General features: G+C 44.0%; 1 protein-coding gene across 3 annotated transcripts in view; it reads right to left on the bottom strand.

The window, feature by feature from the left end:
- Nucleotides 1-10,110: 10,110 nt before the first annotated feature.
- TRAPPC8 (trafficking protein particle complex 8) overlaps nt 10,111-18,409 on the bottom strand; it is a 392,175-nt gene continuing 383,876 nt past the window's right edge. For all 3 annotated transcript variants that reach the window (XM_033933766.1, XM_033933767.1, XM_033933769.1), the window contains 2 exons: nt 16,977-17,066; nt 10,111-11,059 (listed from right to left, as the gene is read on the bottom strand). In XM_033933766.1, the coding sequence (XP_033789657.1) occupies nt 10,825-11,059; nt 16,977-17,066 (325 nt within the window). In that variant the 3' untranslated portion in view covers nt 10,111-10,824. The remainder of the gene's footprint in view (nt 11,060-16,976; nt 17,067-18,409) is intronic.

Below are 18,409 nucleotides of genomic sequence, written 5' to 3'. Positions count from 1 at the left end.
GTATTTACAAACGAAGACACATCCAACATTCCGGAACCTGAGCAATTCTTCAATGGAAATCAGGCAGAAAAATTAACAACCATGGAAGTGAGCCTTGAAGATGTACACAGGCAGCTAGATAAATTAAAAACAGACAAATCCCTGGGTCCGGACGGAATCCATCCAAGGGTTCTGAAGGAATTAAAGGAGGAGATAGCGGAACTACTGCAGCAAATTTGCAATCTATCTCTGAAAACAGGCGTGATCCCGGAGGACTGGAAGATAGCCAACGTTACGCCCATCTTTAAAAAGGGATCAAGAGGTGACCCAGGAAATTACAGACCGGTGAGTCTGACCTTGGTTCCGGGGAAAATGGCAGAAACACTGATAAAAGAAAAAAAATCGATGAACATTTTGAAAGAAACGAACTTCTGATAACCAGCCAACACGGTTTCTGCAAGGGAAGATCTTGCCTAACGAACCTATTGCACTTCTTCGAAGGAATTAACAAACGGATGAACAAAGGAGACCCCATAGACATCATATTTCTAGATTTCCAAAAATCCTTTGACAAGGTGCCCCATGAACGCCTATTCCGGAAACTGAAGAACCATGGGGTCGAAGGAGATGTACATAGATGGATCAGAAGCTGGTTGGCGGGTAGGAAACAGAGGGTAGGAGTGAAGGGCCACTACTCGGACTGGAGGAGGGTCACGAGTGGGGTCCTGCAGGGCTCAGTACTAGGGCCGCTGCTATTTAATATATTCATATATGATCTAGAAACAGGGACGAAGTGTGAGATAATAAAATTTGCGGATGATACCAAACTATTTAGTAGAGCTCGGACTAAAGAAGACTGTGAAGAACTGCAAAGGGACTTGAACAAACTAGGGGAATGGGCGACGAGATGGCAGATGAAGTTCAATGTTGAGAAATGTAAAGTATTACATCTGGGAAACAGAAATCCGAGGTACAACTATACGATGGGAGGGATGTTTTTAAATGAGAGTACCCAAGAAAGGGACCTGGGGGTAATGGTGGACTTGACAATGAAGCCGACGGCACAGTGCGCAGCGGCTGCTAAGAAGGCAAATAGAATGCTAGGCATCATCAAAAAGGGTATTACAACCAGAACGAAAGAAGTTATCTTGCCATTATATCGAGCTTTGGTGCGTCCGCATCTGGAGTACTGCGTCCAATATTGGTCGCCGTACTTTAAGAAGGATATGGCGATACTCGAGAGGGTTCAGAGGAGAGCGACGTGTCTGATAAAAGGGATGGAAAACCTTTCATACGCTGAGAGATTGGAAAAACTGAGACTCTTTTCCCTGGAGAAGAGGGGTTATGATAGAGACTTACAAGATCATGAAGGGCATAGAGAGAGTAGAGAGGGACAGATTCTTCAAACTTTCAAATAATAAAAGAACAAGAGGACATTCGGAAAAGTTGAAAGGGGACAGATTCAAAACGAATGCTAGGAAGTTCTTCTTTACCCAGCATGTGGTGGACACCTGGAATGCGCTTCCAGAGGGCGTAATAGGGCAGAGTACGGTACTGGGGTTCAAGAAGGAATTGGACAATTTCCTGCTGGAAAAGGGGTTAGAGGGTATAGATAGATGATTACTGCACAGGTCCTAGACCTGTTGGGCCACCGCGTGAGCGGACTGCTGGGCACGATGAACCTCAGGTCTGACCCAGTAGAGGCATTTCTTATGTTCTTATGTTGTTTCCCAGACTGTGGGCGTTTACGTACATAGCCCTCCATGTTGTATGTTTGTTACGTCTCAGTGGGGATGTTCCCGTTTGAGCTACTTGGACACCTTTAGCATTATTTGCATGTTTTGTACTTTCCCTAGACCCAGAGTTACAACGTGCACCTATCCCGGACTCCCCAGACCCAGAACTACAGTGTGTTCCTATCCCAGACTCGGAAATGTGTGTACCCTGTGGGGGTATTCCCGCTTGGGCTACTTGAACTCCTTTAGTACAATTTGCAATGTGTGTTCTCTCGCTGGACCCAGAATTACAATGCGTACTCCCCTTAGACCCAGAATTACAATGTGTACTCCCCTTAGACCCAGAATTACAATGTGACCCAGAATTATGTGAGCCAACCCGACTCGAAAGTGTGTATACTCTCCCCTGACCCAGATCGGTGTTTACCTTAGTCTCAAAAATGTATTGGCAGCTTAGCTCGCCAGGTAGGTTGTTTGTGCCCGTACCCTCCCCCAACTTACCTAGTTTAAAGCCCTGTGTAGTAGGCGGGCTAGATGGTGTCCAAGGAAGGCCTGAAGCCGGCAACAGCAGTGAATTGTGAATGCTGCTACTGCTCGATGAAGTTCTTGGGTGACAAGGAGGAAAGGGAGCAGAGGGGGAGAGAATTGGGGAGTGTTGAAGGAAGATGAGGGAGGGAATGAAAGGAAATGCCAGGGCTTGGAGAGAAGGAGGAAGGTATGCCAGACCAAGGGAAAAGGAAGGAGGAGATGTCAGAGCATGGAGGGGGAGGGAGAGATGGAAGAAAAGGAAAGGAGAGAAATGCCGGGAATCAGGAAAGGGATGATGCCAGACCATGGGGGAAGGAAAGAAAGGAGAAGAGAGAGATGCCAGAGCATAGGGGAGGGGGTGGTGACAGAGAGAGAAAAACAGAGAGGTGACAGAGCTGAAATCAATCATGTACAAAGGAGAGAAGGGGCACAGGATAGTTTATGGAAGGAGCATAGAAAGAGGGAAGATGCCATATGGAAGAGAGAGAGAGCGGACACTGGATGGAAAGAGCACAGAGGGCAGTGAATGGAAGGGATAGAAAGAGGGAAACAGACACTGAATGGAAGTGTGGGGGAGAGGAGGGACAGCTGCTGAATGGAAGTATGAGGGACAGGGGGAGCACACACTGGAAGGAAGTGGGGAGGAGAAAGAAAAAAGGGCACATGTAGGATTGAGGGAGGAGGATAGAGTTAGTTACTGGAAGGGGTGAGGGAAAGAGGTGGCAAGCTATAGGTAGACACAGTGAAAGAGGGAAATTGAAGACTGAATAGTAAAAAATAATTTAGAGAGAGGCAGAAAATAAATTGAGAAGGAAGACCAGGGAAGAACAGGAGGAAGGGGGCGGAGAGATGCCAGAGCAGGAGGGAAGGAGAGGAGACAGATACCAGACCTGGGAGGAGGAAAAGAGGAAGGAGACAGATACTAGATCCAAGGGGAAAAAAGGAGAGAGATATGTTAAAATCTGCTGGGAGGGAGGAAGGAAAGAAGGAGAGAAAGAGGCAGAGAAAGGGGGGGGGGGTTGTAAGCACATTAGAAAGACTACAGAGAAAAAGGCTTTGACGAAAGTGGAAAGACAGGAGGCAGATGCAGGACTTTGGGAGGTTCAGAGGGGGAGAGAGAGGGAGACCTGGAACAAAGGTAGAAAGGAGAACTGACACTGAATCTAGGGAGGGTAACAGAGGGAAAAGAGAGAGAGACCTGGACCCAAAGGGGATGGGGCTGGATTCTGAAAGAAATGTTGAATGCAAAATAAAGAAAGATTGGATGCACAGTCAGAAGGAAGTGCAACCAGAGACTCATGAAATCACCAGACAACAAAGGTAGGATAAATGATTTTATTATCATTTTAGTGATCAAAATGTGTCTGTTTTGAGAATGTATATCTGCGGTCTATATTTTGCATTATATTTGTCTATTTTTCTATAGTTACTGAGGTGACATTGCATATTTTAAAGTAATCTGCCTTGACATCTTTGAAAAAACCCAGAAACTTGCAAATGATAATTACAAATATTTTTCTCTGCGTACAGTGTGCATTGTGGGTTTTTTTTATATTTCATGTTTACCATTATGAATTAATAAGATATTGTGTGTACAAGAAAATGAATGGAAAAAATTTGGGGCGGGGCTAGGGTGGGGCTGGGGGGGTGGGGCTAGGGCGGGATTGGGGGAGGGACTGAATATTAATAGATGTCCCGTTTTGTTGAAAAAAATAAATGGTCACATTAGTCATCACCCAAATCTGGATTGTCATGGAAGCCGAGACTAGCCCCGGCAAGGATAGCAGCCGGATCCAATACAAAAGTAGTGTCAGGAGACAGAAGAGGCATAATATCTGCATGGCAACTACTGCAATTGAGGCCTTCCACAGCCAGATGAGAGGGCTCCCGAATAGGAAGCTCTGCCACCGAGGCAACAGGCTGAGAAAAAACAGATGCGACCACTGGCCACATCAAACAAGCACACCTTCCAGAGACGTCAAATAAAATCTGGAGAAAAGGTACACTCCGCAACCAGGGCAGGCTCTGCGCCATACCAAAAGGATTTTTCTGCCTCAGAAACTGTTCCAAAATGACCAGACTTGAAAATCTTCAGACTGCCAGTCAGCCTACACAGACTGTGAACTCCACCCCCACGGATCCTTGCCATGAATTTCGGGACAGGAAAAGCAGCCTGCACCTTGAAACCTGGAGGGTTTCACTCCGGATGCACACAGCCTGCACTTGAAACCCATGACAAGGTCAGCGGGCAAACGAACTCCCAGGGGAAGGAACCCCAAGTTAAAGAAGGTTGGCATACAGCAGGCTCCATAGATCCACCAGAGTTTCTATGTGAAGCAGCAGTCTGGCTCTGTGGGACTGCATCCTTTCTTCCGATAGGGGACCACAAGGAGTCTCAAGGTACTGAAGTCACTGAACTAAATGAACTTTAAGTGAAAAAAGAAAGAAAGAAATAGAAGCAGAGCAACTGCAAAAGACTTCTGCAAGGATTGCTTGTAGAAATTGACACTGGATATGTTTGCTAGCTCTTATGCTAAGGAGGTGGAGCATGTGCTCAGAAAAGTTTGTGGATTTCTGCAACTCCAGGATTGCAGGTTAGGATTGAACACGTGGAGGGGCATAATTGAAAGGGACGTCTAAGTCCGTTTACGTCCATCTCGCAAGTCATCCAAAGTTAAAAAGAGACTAAGACACATTTTCAAAAGAGACGTCCAACTTTTTTTTTACTTTCGAAAATTGTCTAATTATACGTCCTGCCGATCTGATCATCCAAGCCACTAAATTGTCCATCTTTATACCACATTTCCATCCAAATCCCAAACGCCTAGAACAAGCCCTGTTGGACGTGGGAGGGGTCTGCAAAGTGATGGATTGAACACCCAGACATGCCACCTATAGTGGGGTACCTTACAGGGCACTGCTGTGAACTTCACAAAAAGAGTGCCATGGCTTCTCCTCACTACAGCTCCCTTATAGGTTATGGTAAGCCCCTCAAACTACCTCTAGAATCCCCTAGACCCACTTATCTAACACCAATAGCCCTTATGGCTGCAGGAGCCACTTATATGCCAGTAAAAAAGGGTTTGGGGGGTGTATAGGGCAGTGCACATGTTTAAGTATCAATGCAGTGATTACAGGGGCTTATGAGCATGGGTCCTTCTCTCTATAGGTCCCTAACCCACCTCCAAGATGACTTAAGCTGCCTCTGGGCTGGACGACTAGGCTTTCCTATGCCAGGCGGCTAGGTGATGATGGTCTGGAGTTTGAAATTTAAAGTTGTGAATAAAATTTTTATGGGGGTGGGGGTGTTGGTGATAAACTGGGGTAGTGTGTGGGGGCCTGTGTTATGTGTTTACAGTGCTTATCTGGTGACTTTAGGTGGTTTTTTGTGACTTAGACCATGTTAGCAATCGCCCAGGACCAGATCTAGATTGCTTCTGGGGATGGCCCATTCCTCCTTTTTTGTTCATGTAGTACATGGCCACCTGCTTGTTTGTTCGAATGAGTACTACTTGATTGAGGAGGTGATCTTAGAATGTGCAGAGAGCATTTTGGATTGCATTTCAGAGATTGATGTGAAGCATTTTCTGGAGAGGAGGCCAAATGCCTTGAGTATGGAGGCCGTTGACCTGGGCTCCCCAACCGAGCATGGAAGCATCCGTTGTTGGTTTTTTTTTTTCAATTTATATACATCACTACAATACATGTGAAAAAGAAAATTACATAATGTCACAAAAAGAGAAAAATATTTTTGTTTAAGTCCATTTCCTGGAAGAAAGAAGAATCAAAAAAATAAACACAGAAAAATTAAAAAATAAAAGATCATAGAATCCTAATACAATGTACTAATTATCTTAATTGTCCACAAATATATCCATCTTCCCTACTACAGTTTACCACAACCATTATGAGAAATAAAGTCTTCTAATTGAGATGGTTCAAAGAATACATAATTCTTCCCTACAAGGGTAACTAAACATCTACAGGGGAATTTCAAATAAAAAGTTCTCCCCAGTCCACCAGTTAAGGTTTCAAGGTGAAAAAGCCTTCTCTCTCAGCTGTGTGGCACATGATACATCTGGGAAGAGTTGAACCTTTTGCCCACAAAAAAAATATCTTTATTTTGAAAATATGATAGAGACGTTTAAATATCTACATAATGTAAATGTGTATGAGTTGAGTCTCTTTCAATTGAAAGGAAACTCTGCAATGAGAGGGCACAGGATGAAGTTAAGAGGTGATAGGCTCTGGAGTAATCTAAGGAAATACTTTTTTACAGAAAGGGTGGTAGATGCAATTAAGTATCCCAGAAGAGGTGGTGGAGACAGAGACTGTGTCTCAATTCAAGAGGGCCTGGGATAGGCATGTGGGATCTCTCAGAGAAAGAGATAATGGTTACTGCGCATGGGTAGACTAGATGGGCTTTGGCCTTTATCTGCCATCATGTTTCTATAACACTCCTATCTTCATCTTCTAAAAATGTCACTAACAATGTTGTTCTTTTAAGATTATTAGCCTGTGAATCTTCCAAAAGACCAGTTAGGCTAGGACTATCAGGGACATTTAAAATATTAGCCGCCCCTTCTGTTATAGTCAATTGTAACACATTAGCAGGAAGGTAAAACTATCTCTACTTCTAGAAGCAGGTAAAAGCTTGGCTTTTTAACCAAGCCTTTGATAGAAGAACTTGCTAGTCACACACACACAAGGAGTGACACTGGCTACACATTCTATACCAGGACATTTTTATCTAATCCTACCCTAAGAATTTTCAAGCATCATTCTGACCTTATGTGCAACTTCTTTAATTAGTCCACTTATTTTCTTACTCCTGCTACTCTATCTTATCTACGTGTCTATATGCTTCATCTTTGATTACACCCTGTGCTGTCTATTAAAATGTTTTATCACGTATTGTGTGGTTCTACCTCAGGAAAGGTTTCTCTAGATCAAACACGAAAACAAAAGTACTCAACTTCCAAGGCACTGACTTCGAACGCATGGGAGATTTCGTCCACCGGACGCTGCAGAACCAAGCTACGACCAATGATGTGGAAGCTATGTGGTCATCCCTGAAATCTACCATACATGAAGCGACAAGCCTCTACATTAAATCAGTACACAAACGGCGGAGAAACAACAAACCCCAATGGTACTCTGCAGAAATCTCGCACCTCGTCACGGAGAAGAAAAAAGCATTTATTTCCTACAAACGAACAGAGACTAGGGAAGCTAAACTAGAACATAGGGCGAGGTCCACAGCGGTCAAAACGGCAGTCAGGGAGGCCAAACTTCGAGTGGAAGAGACTCTGGCAAAGAACATGAAGGGGACAAATCCTTCTTCATGTGATAGGATAGGAAAAAGAACACAGACGAGATAATACGCCTTAGAAAACCAGATGGGAACTGCGCAGAATCAGATTCCGATAAAGCAGAACTACTGAATGAATACTTCTGCTCGGTCTTCACCTGCGAGGCACCGGGGCACGGTCCGCAGTTGCAGGCAAGGCCCAGCGTGGAAGACCCGTTTCAGAATTTCGAGTTCAACCTGGCGACATCTACTATGAACTGGCAAGACTCAAGGTGAACAAAGCCATGGGACCGGACAATCTACACCCCAGGGTGCTCAGTGAGCTGCGTGATGTCCTAGCAGAACCGCTATCAGGACTCTTCAATCTCTCCCTAAGTTCAGGGAGAGTCCCCATAGACTGGAAAACAGCTAACGTAGTTCCACTGCACAAAAAGGGTTGCAGGGCAGAGGCTGCAAACTACAGACCGGTGAGTCTCACATCAATAGTATGCAAACTCACGGAAACACTAATCAAATGTAAATTAGACGCAATCTTGGATGAGGAGAATCTACGGGATCCCAGTCAACACGGATTCACCAAGGGTAGGTCCTGCCAATCCAATCTCATCAGCTTCTTTGACTGGGTAACAAAACAGTTAGACTTGGGAGAATCCGTGGACGTCGTATACCTAGACTTCAGCAAAGCTTTCGATAGTGTCCCGCATCGCAGGCTGTTGAGCAAGATGAAATCAATGGGGCTGGGAGAAACACTAACTACATGTGTCAATGACTGGCTGAGTGGCAGACTTCAGAGGGTGGTAGTTAACGGTACCCTCTCTAAAACATCGGAGGTGACTAGTGGAGTACCGCAGAGTTCATTCTTGGGCCCGCTCCTTTTCAACATATTCATAGGTGACCTAACTCAGGGGCTTCAAGGTAAGGTAACGTTATTCGCTGACGACGCCAAACTATGCAATATAATGAGAGATGGCAATTCACCCGATAGTATGACACAGGACCTACATTTGTTGGAGCTTTGGTCCTCAACCTGGCAGCTGGGCTTCAACGCTAAGAAATGCAAGATCATGCACCACGGCAGCAGAAATCCATGCAGAACTTACACTTTGAATGGTGAGACCTTAGCTAGAACTTCAACAGAACGAGACTTGGGAGTGATCATCAGCGCAGACATGAAAACTGCTGATCATGTGGAGAAGGCTTCATCTAAGGCAAGACGGTTGTTAGGTTGCATCCGCAGGAGTTTCATCAGCCGGAAGCCTGAAGTCATAATGCCATTATACAGAACCATGGTGAGGCCTCATTTGGAATACTGTGTGCAATTCTGGAGGCCACACTACCGAAAAGATGTGCTGAGAGTAGAGTCGGTGCAACGGATGGTCACCAGGATGGTCTCGGGGCTCAAGGATCTATCGTACGAGGAAAGGCTGAAAAATTTGCGGCTGTACTCGAGGAACGTAGGGAGAGAGGAGACATGATCGAGACGTTTAAGTATATTACCGGCCGTATCGAGATGGAAGAAGAGATTCTCTTTCTCAAAGGACCCTCAGCCACAAGAGGGCATCCGCTCAAACTCAGGGGCGGGAAATTTCATGGCGACACCAGTAAATATTTCTTCACCGAGAGAGTGGTTGATCATTGGAACGAGCTCCCGATGCAGGTGATTGAGGCAAACAGCGTGCAAGAATTTAAGAGCAAATGGAATGCCCATGTGGGATCCCTTAGAGGGTTAAGCCAAGGGAACCTGTCACCAGGAGTGGGATCCCTAGGATAGTAGACTTGGAGGTGGGTCAGTAGAGTGGGCAGACCTGATGGGCTATGGCCCTTATCTGCCGTCATCTTCTATGTTTCTATGACATTGTAATGTAGCATACTATGCTATATTTTGATTGTAATTTAAATATTTTTACTGCTGTAATTGTCTACTGCTTATGTTTGACTTATTCTTGCAGCACACTGTTTTGAGTAAATTGAGTAAAGGCAGTAAATAAATCCTGATCAATAATAAACATTTGATCAGATTATATAGAACCAGGTTCTCCTAATTATTCCCCCCTTCTTCAACAAAACCGCACAAGAGGTTTTTAGCACCGGCCAGCATGCTGAATGCTCTGCGCTGCTCCAACTGTCATAGAGTTCCTATGAGCATCGGAGTAGAGCAGAGCATTCAGCTGGCCAGAACTAAAAACTCAATGATCTACCTAACTCTAATACAAGTATTTTAAAAAATGTAAACCATCTAGATGCATTATCTTGATATGCAAGGTAGAAAACAATTATGAACCCACTTGAAATCAAGCAAAGTAACATGTTCAAAGTCTGTCATCAGTTTCAGGTCACTTACAGATGAAGCAAACATTCTCAAGATTATGTTGGTATTGCAAAAGAGAAAAGAAAGCACAAAATAAGTCATTAGAATGTATATATTTGTCTACACCGACTTCTTATGTTTAATGTTTTATATATAATGTATTTTCATAACATAATTAAACAAGTAGTATGACAGAACCAGATAAGCAAGAGAAATCTTTGAACAGTGAATGTGTATAGTTTATTCTATTTACAGTACATTATAAATATAATACATCATTTCTTCAAAAATTTAGTTATAATTAACTCGAGTAGACTCATTTTCTTAACAGAAATGCAATTGTTGAAGTTACATAATGACAAAATTTAAATGACAATCTCATGGTTGTGATACAGTGCATTTTGTAATGAGATGAACAAAATAAATTGACTGGCTAATTTCAAAATTAGTTCTAAACCATCACGGAATCCAAAGTATACAAAATTAATGATCAGTGAGTGGGTTCTAAAATATAAATGACTTTAAAGAACAAAGTCCTAAATTCAGATCTGAAATCAAATTTGTAGCTAAAACCCACCAAATCTTTACAATAATTTTGAGATTTGTAAAGACTAATGGCTTACAGTAAGTGCGGCCTTCCTTTTTTTCTTGAACACAACCACAGGCAACCTACTATGCTAAACGCTGAATGTTATTTAAGACGGTTCAAGTTACATAGTTGTATTCCATTGCTGTACAAGGAAAAAGCTAGTTATTTCCAGATATTGAAAAAATGTAAGTTTATGTACATTTTCAGTCCATGGGTCTTACATTACAAAACATGAGCAATCTGAGTATTTATTTGTACCTATACAACTTTAGAACACGTTAGTAGTTGCATTTTTGAGAACTTGCACCCTATCATGAGGAAAAAATAAACAATAATAGATTTTGTTGGATTCTAGTAGTCTTTTCATAATTGGTCAAATATTATTTATGACAATCAATGCTGGCATGGAGTTCTGCTGACTTGCTTCAACCAGTGTGACTTGGTCAGCCAACTTAGCAAACACTCTAGGGGTTGCAAGATTATAGATGCCAGTATGAACAAAACAAGCTTTAAGCTGAAGACTGTAGACTTCCTGACTTTTAAGCTGTAGTTTATACTGTGTTTGTCCAAGCCAAGTAAACGAACCATGGATTTCTAGTGCTTCTGGACTAAAAGAAAAAAAGGAAAAAAAATGATCAGATATGCATCTTATATCCTCTTTACCGTCAAATTTTACTTGGCAAATTCTTTAATACTGCAAACTCTGAATATCAGCATTATGATTTTTTTTCAAATTTCTATCCTACCTAAACAATCTGCTTGCATTCATGACCATCAAAACCTAGGAGTTAAGGATACAGGCCCTGATTCTCCAAAGTGCCGTCCCGATTTTAGGCAGCTGTAGGTGTCCTACAGCTGTCTAATCAGCCAATCGGGATGCACGTTTTTAAAAAAAAATGCTCCCCAGGCAGGCCTGAAGGCGCCTCCGGGAGCCTAGGGAGACCCGCAACATGCCTAAGCTCGCCTAAGGGCCTTAGGCGAACCTAGGCGGCCCTACGCGTCTCTCTAGTAGAGGAGAAGCTTAAAATGTAGGCCAGCAAAATGCTGGTCTACATTGTAAGTAGACGCGGACGCTATACTTATCGCGGCAAGGGATCTCTCTGTCGCGATAAGTATAGCGGGCCGCGGCTTGTCCGATTGCTGGCAGGAAGGGTGCCCAATCCCTCCTGCCCGAAGACACACCCTCCCCCCCCCCCGGCGCTAACAACCCCCAAACCTCCACCCCACCAAACTAACCTGTTCTTACGGCCAGATGGGTCTAGCCCGTCCAGCCGGCAGGCACACCTGGTCGAAATGAGGCGGGCCCGCCCCTTCCCGGCCCATCCCGCCGAAGTCTAAGGCCTGATTGGCCCAGGCTCTAGAAGCCTGGACCAATCAGGCCTTAGGCATAGCGAGTCCGCCCATCCCCACTTAATCTAAGGCCTGATTGGCCAATAAGACCTTAGACTTAGTGGGGATGGGCGGACCTGCTATGCCTAAGGCCTGATTGGTCCAGGCTTCTAGAGCCTGGGCCAATCATGCCTTAGACTTCGGCGGGATGGGCCAGGAAGGGACGGGCCCGCTTCATTTCGACCAGGCGTGCCTGCCGGCTGGACAGGCAAGACCCATCTGGCCGTAAGAACAGGTTAGTTTGGTGGGGTGGAGGTTTGGGGGTTGTTAGCGCCGGGGGGGGGGAGGGTGCATCTTCGGGCAGGAGGGACTGGGCACCCTTCCTGCCAGCGATCGATATTGTCGGGGGGGGGGAGGGTGCGTCTTCGGGCAGGAGGGATTGGGCACCCTTCCTGCCAGCGATCGATATTGTCGGGGGGGGAGGGTGTGTCTTCGGGCAGGAGGGATTGGGCACCCTTCCTGCCAGCGATCGGACAGGCCGCTGCCCGCTATACTTATAGGGGCAGAGAGATCCCTTGCCGCGATAAGTGTAGCGGGCCATGTCTAATCTAACCCAATTCTCTAACCAGCGTCTGTAACATGGACGCCGGTTACAGAATCGGGGTTTAGTGTAGGCCGATTCTGAATAGGACGCCTCTCCCGGGCGTCCTATACAGAATCAGGGCCTAGGTGTCTTGCGGGCCTCGCCTTCAATATAGGCGGCCTGCCTGGGGAGCATTTTTTTAAAAAAACGTGCATCCCGATTGGCTGATTAGACAGCTGTAGGACGCCTACAGCTGCCTAAAATCGGGACGCACTTTTGGAGAATCAGGGCCACAGTGTTCCAGCTTCCCTTTGAATGAACAGAAATTCTTGAGCAAGATTGGTAGTATATCTTCACTATTACAAACTGCAGTTAAAAGAATAACAATATTTTCCAGCTGAGAGGGTCCTTCAGAATCCTTTAAACAGCGGTCCAGCCGCCGAGGGAGCCTGTCGCTAGTGCTGTTTAGCACTGTTACCATCGGGACAGGCAGTCCCGCTGCTGCCCGACTTTTTCCAGCTGAGAGGGTCCTTCAGAATCCTTTAAACAGCGGTCCAGCCGCGGTACGCGGCCCGCGGTTGCGAGCCCCGGGTCGCGAGCTGAAGGGGCGTGGCTAAAGGGGCTTGCCCCTTTTGAGCCCCTTCGGAGCCTAAGAGGAGCAGGGAGCAGGACTACCGATTCTTCAGCATGGGCAAGAGGAAAGCTAAAGCAATACCATCTGCTGCAACAACAGGCCCGATGGATCGCCATCTTGTGGTTCCTACCTTGCCTCCTGTTGAGGAACAGGTAACTTTTAATATTCAAGCTGTCTCCTTATCTTCTGGGGAACCAACACCACCTCCTCAACCATCATATTCCCCACGGTTAGAAGAATCTCCTTCCCCTTTTAAGGAAGGAATAATTTCTTCTTCCCCTCAATCATTGTCATTATCTGGTCTGGAGGTTTCAGGACAGTCCCTGGGGCAAACTAAAGAACTAACCCCAGTGCAGATGATTACTGGGCAAAGCTCGGATGTTCTCCCCAGGGATAAAGTGATCACTCTAAATGATGTTTGGCTTAGTATTAACAGAATAGAGTCATCTTTACAAAAAACCGTTTTGAACTTATGTCAATTTTCATCTGATGTAACTGTGAAAATTAAAGAACAAAATAATAAAATTGGAGAAACAGCTGTAAAGGTTGAAAAGTTAGATCAGGCAGTAGGTAATTTACAAGCTAGTGCTGTTTCTAATATAAAGGATAGTATGATGTTACATGCTAAATTAGAGAAAATGGAAAATGCTATTAGAGTTAAGAATCTTCGTCTGTTAAATTTTCCTACCACACATTACCTTTCTTCAATGGAACTCTTGAAAATGTATTTGAGGGAGATATTACATTATAATAAAGTGGAGACCTTTGAGGTCGATAATTTATATTACATTTCAAGAGATTCCAAAGAAAAGGTAGAGGAAGGTGGAATGGATAGAATAGTATCACCTGAGAGTTTGAATGTATCACAGTTTTTGGAGTCATCTAAGGACATAATTGAGAAACGAGCAACTCTTCTCGTGACCTTCAAGACAGAGCTTGAGAAACAAGATATTTTGAAATTATATTTCCTGAAAAAGCAAGAGATGTTTTGCGGTCAACGGGTGATAATTTTTCCAGATGTCTCTAGACAAACCCAGTTTAAGAGGAAACAGTTCCTTCAGCTAAAGCCAAAGGTTTTGGCAGTCGGAGCTACTTTCTTTTTAAAATTTCCATGTAAATGCCTGATTTCATATGGAAATGATAAATATGTGTTTTTTGATCCAGCCCAGGTGGAAGATTTTATTAAAGAGAAACCTTTGTTGAAAGTTTAATTCCTTATATTTAGTTCATTTTTGGAGGATGATGTATAATACATATAATAGCCATTTGCCTGTTCCTAGATAGTAAATAGAAAGATTTGCTTTGATGTTTTATTAGTACTGGCGATCAGCTTTAATGTGGACTAGGATACGGTTGAATTAGTTTCCTTATATATTATGTTAATTCCCATTAGGGAATTTACATTTTGTATTTTTTGTGTTCATTCATGTATGTTTGTTACAAAGATATTGTAATGAATAATCCAATAAATAAAGAATTCAAAAAAAAAAAAGAATAACAATAGATAGCTAAACAGAAAAGTTGTGCTGCATGCCACAGTGCCCAAATCTATTAAATTGATTAAAGTATGAACCAAGTGATACACTGTCAAAAGATGGCAAAAAATAAATTTTCTTCCCAATTCTATAAAGTTGCACATCCAAATTTGTGCCTAGTGCACAATTTAAAGAATGCCAGATGCACATGAAATTTAATAAATTAGATGCTAATTGGCATCCAATGATCACTGCATGGTACAGTTTAATATTAAGACAGGTATAGAGAGGACTCATTCAAAAGTAAAGGTTCTAGACTTAAAAAAAAACCCCTAACTTAGATTGTTGCAGGTTTCCAGGTCTTGCTGCGTCTTGTCAGGTAGAAACCAACATGTCAGCCACCATGACTTTCTTCAGGGTATGCGCTGGTCTGCAGTTTGACTTTGTAAATAGTGGGTTCATGGACCTGACTGGGAACAGGGCAGTCCACCAATCTGAATTTTGGCGGGAAAGTCAGTTGGTCAGAAATTTGAATTTTGTTGTGAAAGTCCATAGAATGGAAAAGTCTCTTGTAGGTTTAAAGATGTTCTCCATAGGAACTACCCTGTCTATTGCAGTAGTCTTCACTAATTTTTAAGTAGGGACCACTCTGGATTCATCCAATGAGCTGAAGGAGGGTCACCAATTATCTTCCCATGTTAAGTCACGACACTGCTGATCAGTGTTTTCAATGACATCCACATCACCACATCCCATCTTCAATCTGTTTATTGGGCATTTTCTCAAATGCATTATCTTTACCTATTGAAAAATACCTTGTCCTTCAGGCACGTGGCTCTTCCTTATCTCTACTTCCCCCTTTCTGTCATGAACTTGGTTAGAGAGGCAGAGAGTAGTAGAAAAAAGCCAGATCGACTCAGAGGTCTCCAAGGGCCATCATGGGCCCCTTGGCCTTGCATTGAAGAACTCTGGTCTACTGGACTGACAGTCTTTAGAAAGGAAGCCTGCTTGTCTGGCCCAAAGATGGTTCCCACACATTTTATGTTCTTGCATCAATTCTCAACGATATTCATTCTTGCATCAATTCTCAAAGATATTCAAAGAGTTTGCCATCAAATGAAATATTGTTAGAACAGACAATGATTCCAACTTTATGAAATCTTTCTCTGTAATTAGCCAGCATGATGATAACGAAGATGAAGATGCAAATTAGAGAATGACACGGTGGTTGTTACCCGCCAAAACGGTGACCAAAAAAAAAAAAAAGTCACCGCAAGTACGGGGACAAGGCCATTCACCGCCCCGTGGAGCGGTGAATGGTCTTATCTCCGCAATTAAAGGAGTGAGCACACGTGGTGAACGAGCGCACAGTCCAGCAGCCCCGCTGTACATCTCCCTCCGTCCCTTCCCTTCGTGGCGATTTCTATAAGGCTATGCGTTGTATTGCAGCTGGAGCCTTGAAGTCACGTCACGTGTGGCTGCTGGAAAAGTCTCCTCTGACGCAACTTCCTGTTTCCGGTTGCATCGGAGGAGACTTTTCCAGCAGCCAACGCGACGCGACTTCAAGGCTCTGGCTGCAATACAATGCATAGTCTTATAGAAATCGCCACAAAGAGAAGGGAAGGAGATGCACGGCCGGCCGGCGGGAGGGAGCTGCTGGACCGTGTGAAGGGTGCTGGGGGGGGGGATGGAGAGGAGAAAACGCTGAAGCAGCCTGAAGAGAACTGGGGAAGAGAGTAGGGAGAAGACCCTGGAAAATGGGGAACAGAGAGTAAGGAGAAGACGCTGGAAATGGGGAACAGAGAGTGGGGAGAAGATGCTCAGGAAGCGAAAGTGGAAAGAAGATGCTGGGAAAGAGGCTAGATTAAGAATATTTGAATTGCTATCCCCTTTTGACTCTTCCCTGTCAATCTCCCCTTTTCTCCTTACCTCCCCACCTCCCTTCCCCAATCCCATCCACTTTGGTTAACTCCTACTTAAAGAACAATCTTCTCTCTAGGTTTGCGAACTCGCGGGGATGGGGTGGAGACAGGGACAAATTTTTTTCCTGTGACATTCTCTAATGCAAGCTAGGAATAAGACTACACTGCTTCTAATGTAGATGATAATGACAATGATGATGGTAAAATATTTTTTGTTATAGCGAAGTGTTTCAGATAGAGATTCCCTTGATCAATATCTATAGACCCAGTCAAAAGGCATCATTAATATTGCAGCCTGGCCTGATGTGTTTTCCTCTACCTGGAAGCCATCATTGCAAAATACTTTTAAAGGCAGTTAAGAAGATTTTGCAAATACCATGCAATATCACAGAATTGCATTTCTCCTTCATAGAAACCAAGCAGATTTCCCAAGTAATTAAAGCATACTTTGTATAATTTGCACCAAAAAATATCAAATAAATAAAACCCAGTTCATTAAGTGATCAGTGTGAATGCAATACAAAAACCCCAAATTGCTCCAAAATTGTATTTTGTGAAAACTATTTGCATTTTAAAAGTTACCTTGTCATTTTATGTCTCAAATCAATTATTACATCGACATCCGCCTCAGAACAGTTGGAGAGTACAAGGGTGACTGGTACCAAACAGAGGCTGCAAGAGAGAAATGTGTTTAATGAAATCCATGATACTTCACTCTACTCTTAAGAAATATTTTATGCGCTCTCAAATAAGTCCAAACAAAAGTCAACCTTCATTTACTTTAATAAAGAACTACTGATGTTTAAATGAGTACGAGCATAATTTGTTCCAGAAGCATGCTCGTAAACCAAGTTACTCGTATATCAAAGCGAGTTTCCACATAGGAATGAATGGAAACTCACTTTGATTCGTTCTACCTCCTCCTCCCCCCCCCCCGAGGCTGTTCCATCACCCCCTCCCCCCACTCTAACCGGCATCGCACCCCCCGAACCGGTATCGCAACTCCCCCCCCCACGAATGCCCCCCTGCAAGAACCGCATCGCACCCCTGTGCTGGAAGTGGCATCCACCCGCCCTCCCTCCCAAACATGCTCCTTACCCCATCTGCTGCTTGTGCGAGTGAAAGAAAGCTCCCGCCTCTTCCCTGGGCTGGGCCTTGAGTATCTGCGCATGCTCAAGGCCTTCTGGCTCTTGTTCTCTCGGAGAGAACGAGATCTCGCGGGGGGGGGGGGGGTTACGATGCTGGTTCAGGGGGTGCGATGCCGGCTAGAGCGGGGGGAGGTGCTCGTGTATCGGAACATGCTCGGTTTGCGAGACAAAAGTTTGCTAAGTGTTTTGCTCGTCTTGCAAAACACTCGCAAACCGGGTTACTTGCAAACCGAGGTTCCACTGTACATTTAAAATGCCATTTCATATTTACAATCAATCTTTTCACAATTTTTAAAAAGAGATTAGGTTCTTAGCTTGCTAATATCTTTTCTAGTAGATAGGTATGCCATTCTGGCAGACGGTAATATCCCCATGCTTGCAAGCCATGCAGAATGAATCCACTCCAGCTTTTGAATCCCTCCTCCTTCAATAGAGAGCTCTGCTGTCCCCTTCAGTTCCTACCAAAGCAGGTGAAAGCCCTATATAGAAACAAGTGTGAAGAAAGGTATGCGGAATCTCCCCATACTACAACTCTGTTCTGCTCTAAAATTGCAACAAACATGTTAAACACATTGTCATTGAACAATCAAAACAATCATGTGAAACAGTTATGGAGCTCAAGTATTACCCCAATGTATTATAGCAATAGATTATTCTTTATACCCTTAAGGTCTGACTGATATCCAAATTTCAGTTTTAACTCAAACTTTCTGAGTGAGACAGTAGGCAGGAGATAACCAACAGGGTGGTGCTCCAGAATGACACAACTATCTATTAGAAAAGATATTAGCAAGGTAAGAACCTAATCCCTTTTTCTAGTGTAATAGGTGGGTCATTCTGGACAGACAGGATGTAAAAAATCAGTGC

The sequence above is a fragment of the Geotrypetes seraphini genome, chromosome 2, assembly GCF_902459505.1.
Source record: "Geotrypetes seraphini chromosome 2, aGeoSer1.1, whole genome shotgun sequence".
Lineage (NCBI taxonomy): Eukaryota > Metazoa > Chordata > Amphibia > Gymnophiona > Dermophiidae > Geotrypetes > Geotrypetes seraphini.
This window is presented reverse-complemented; position numbering and strand designations above follow the sequence as displayed.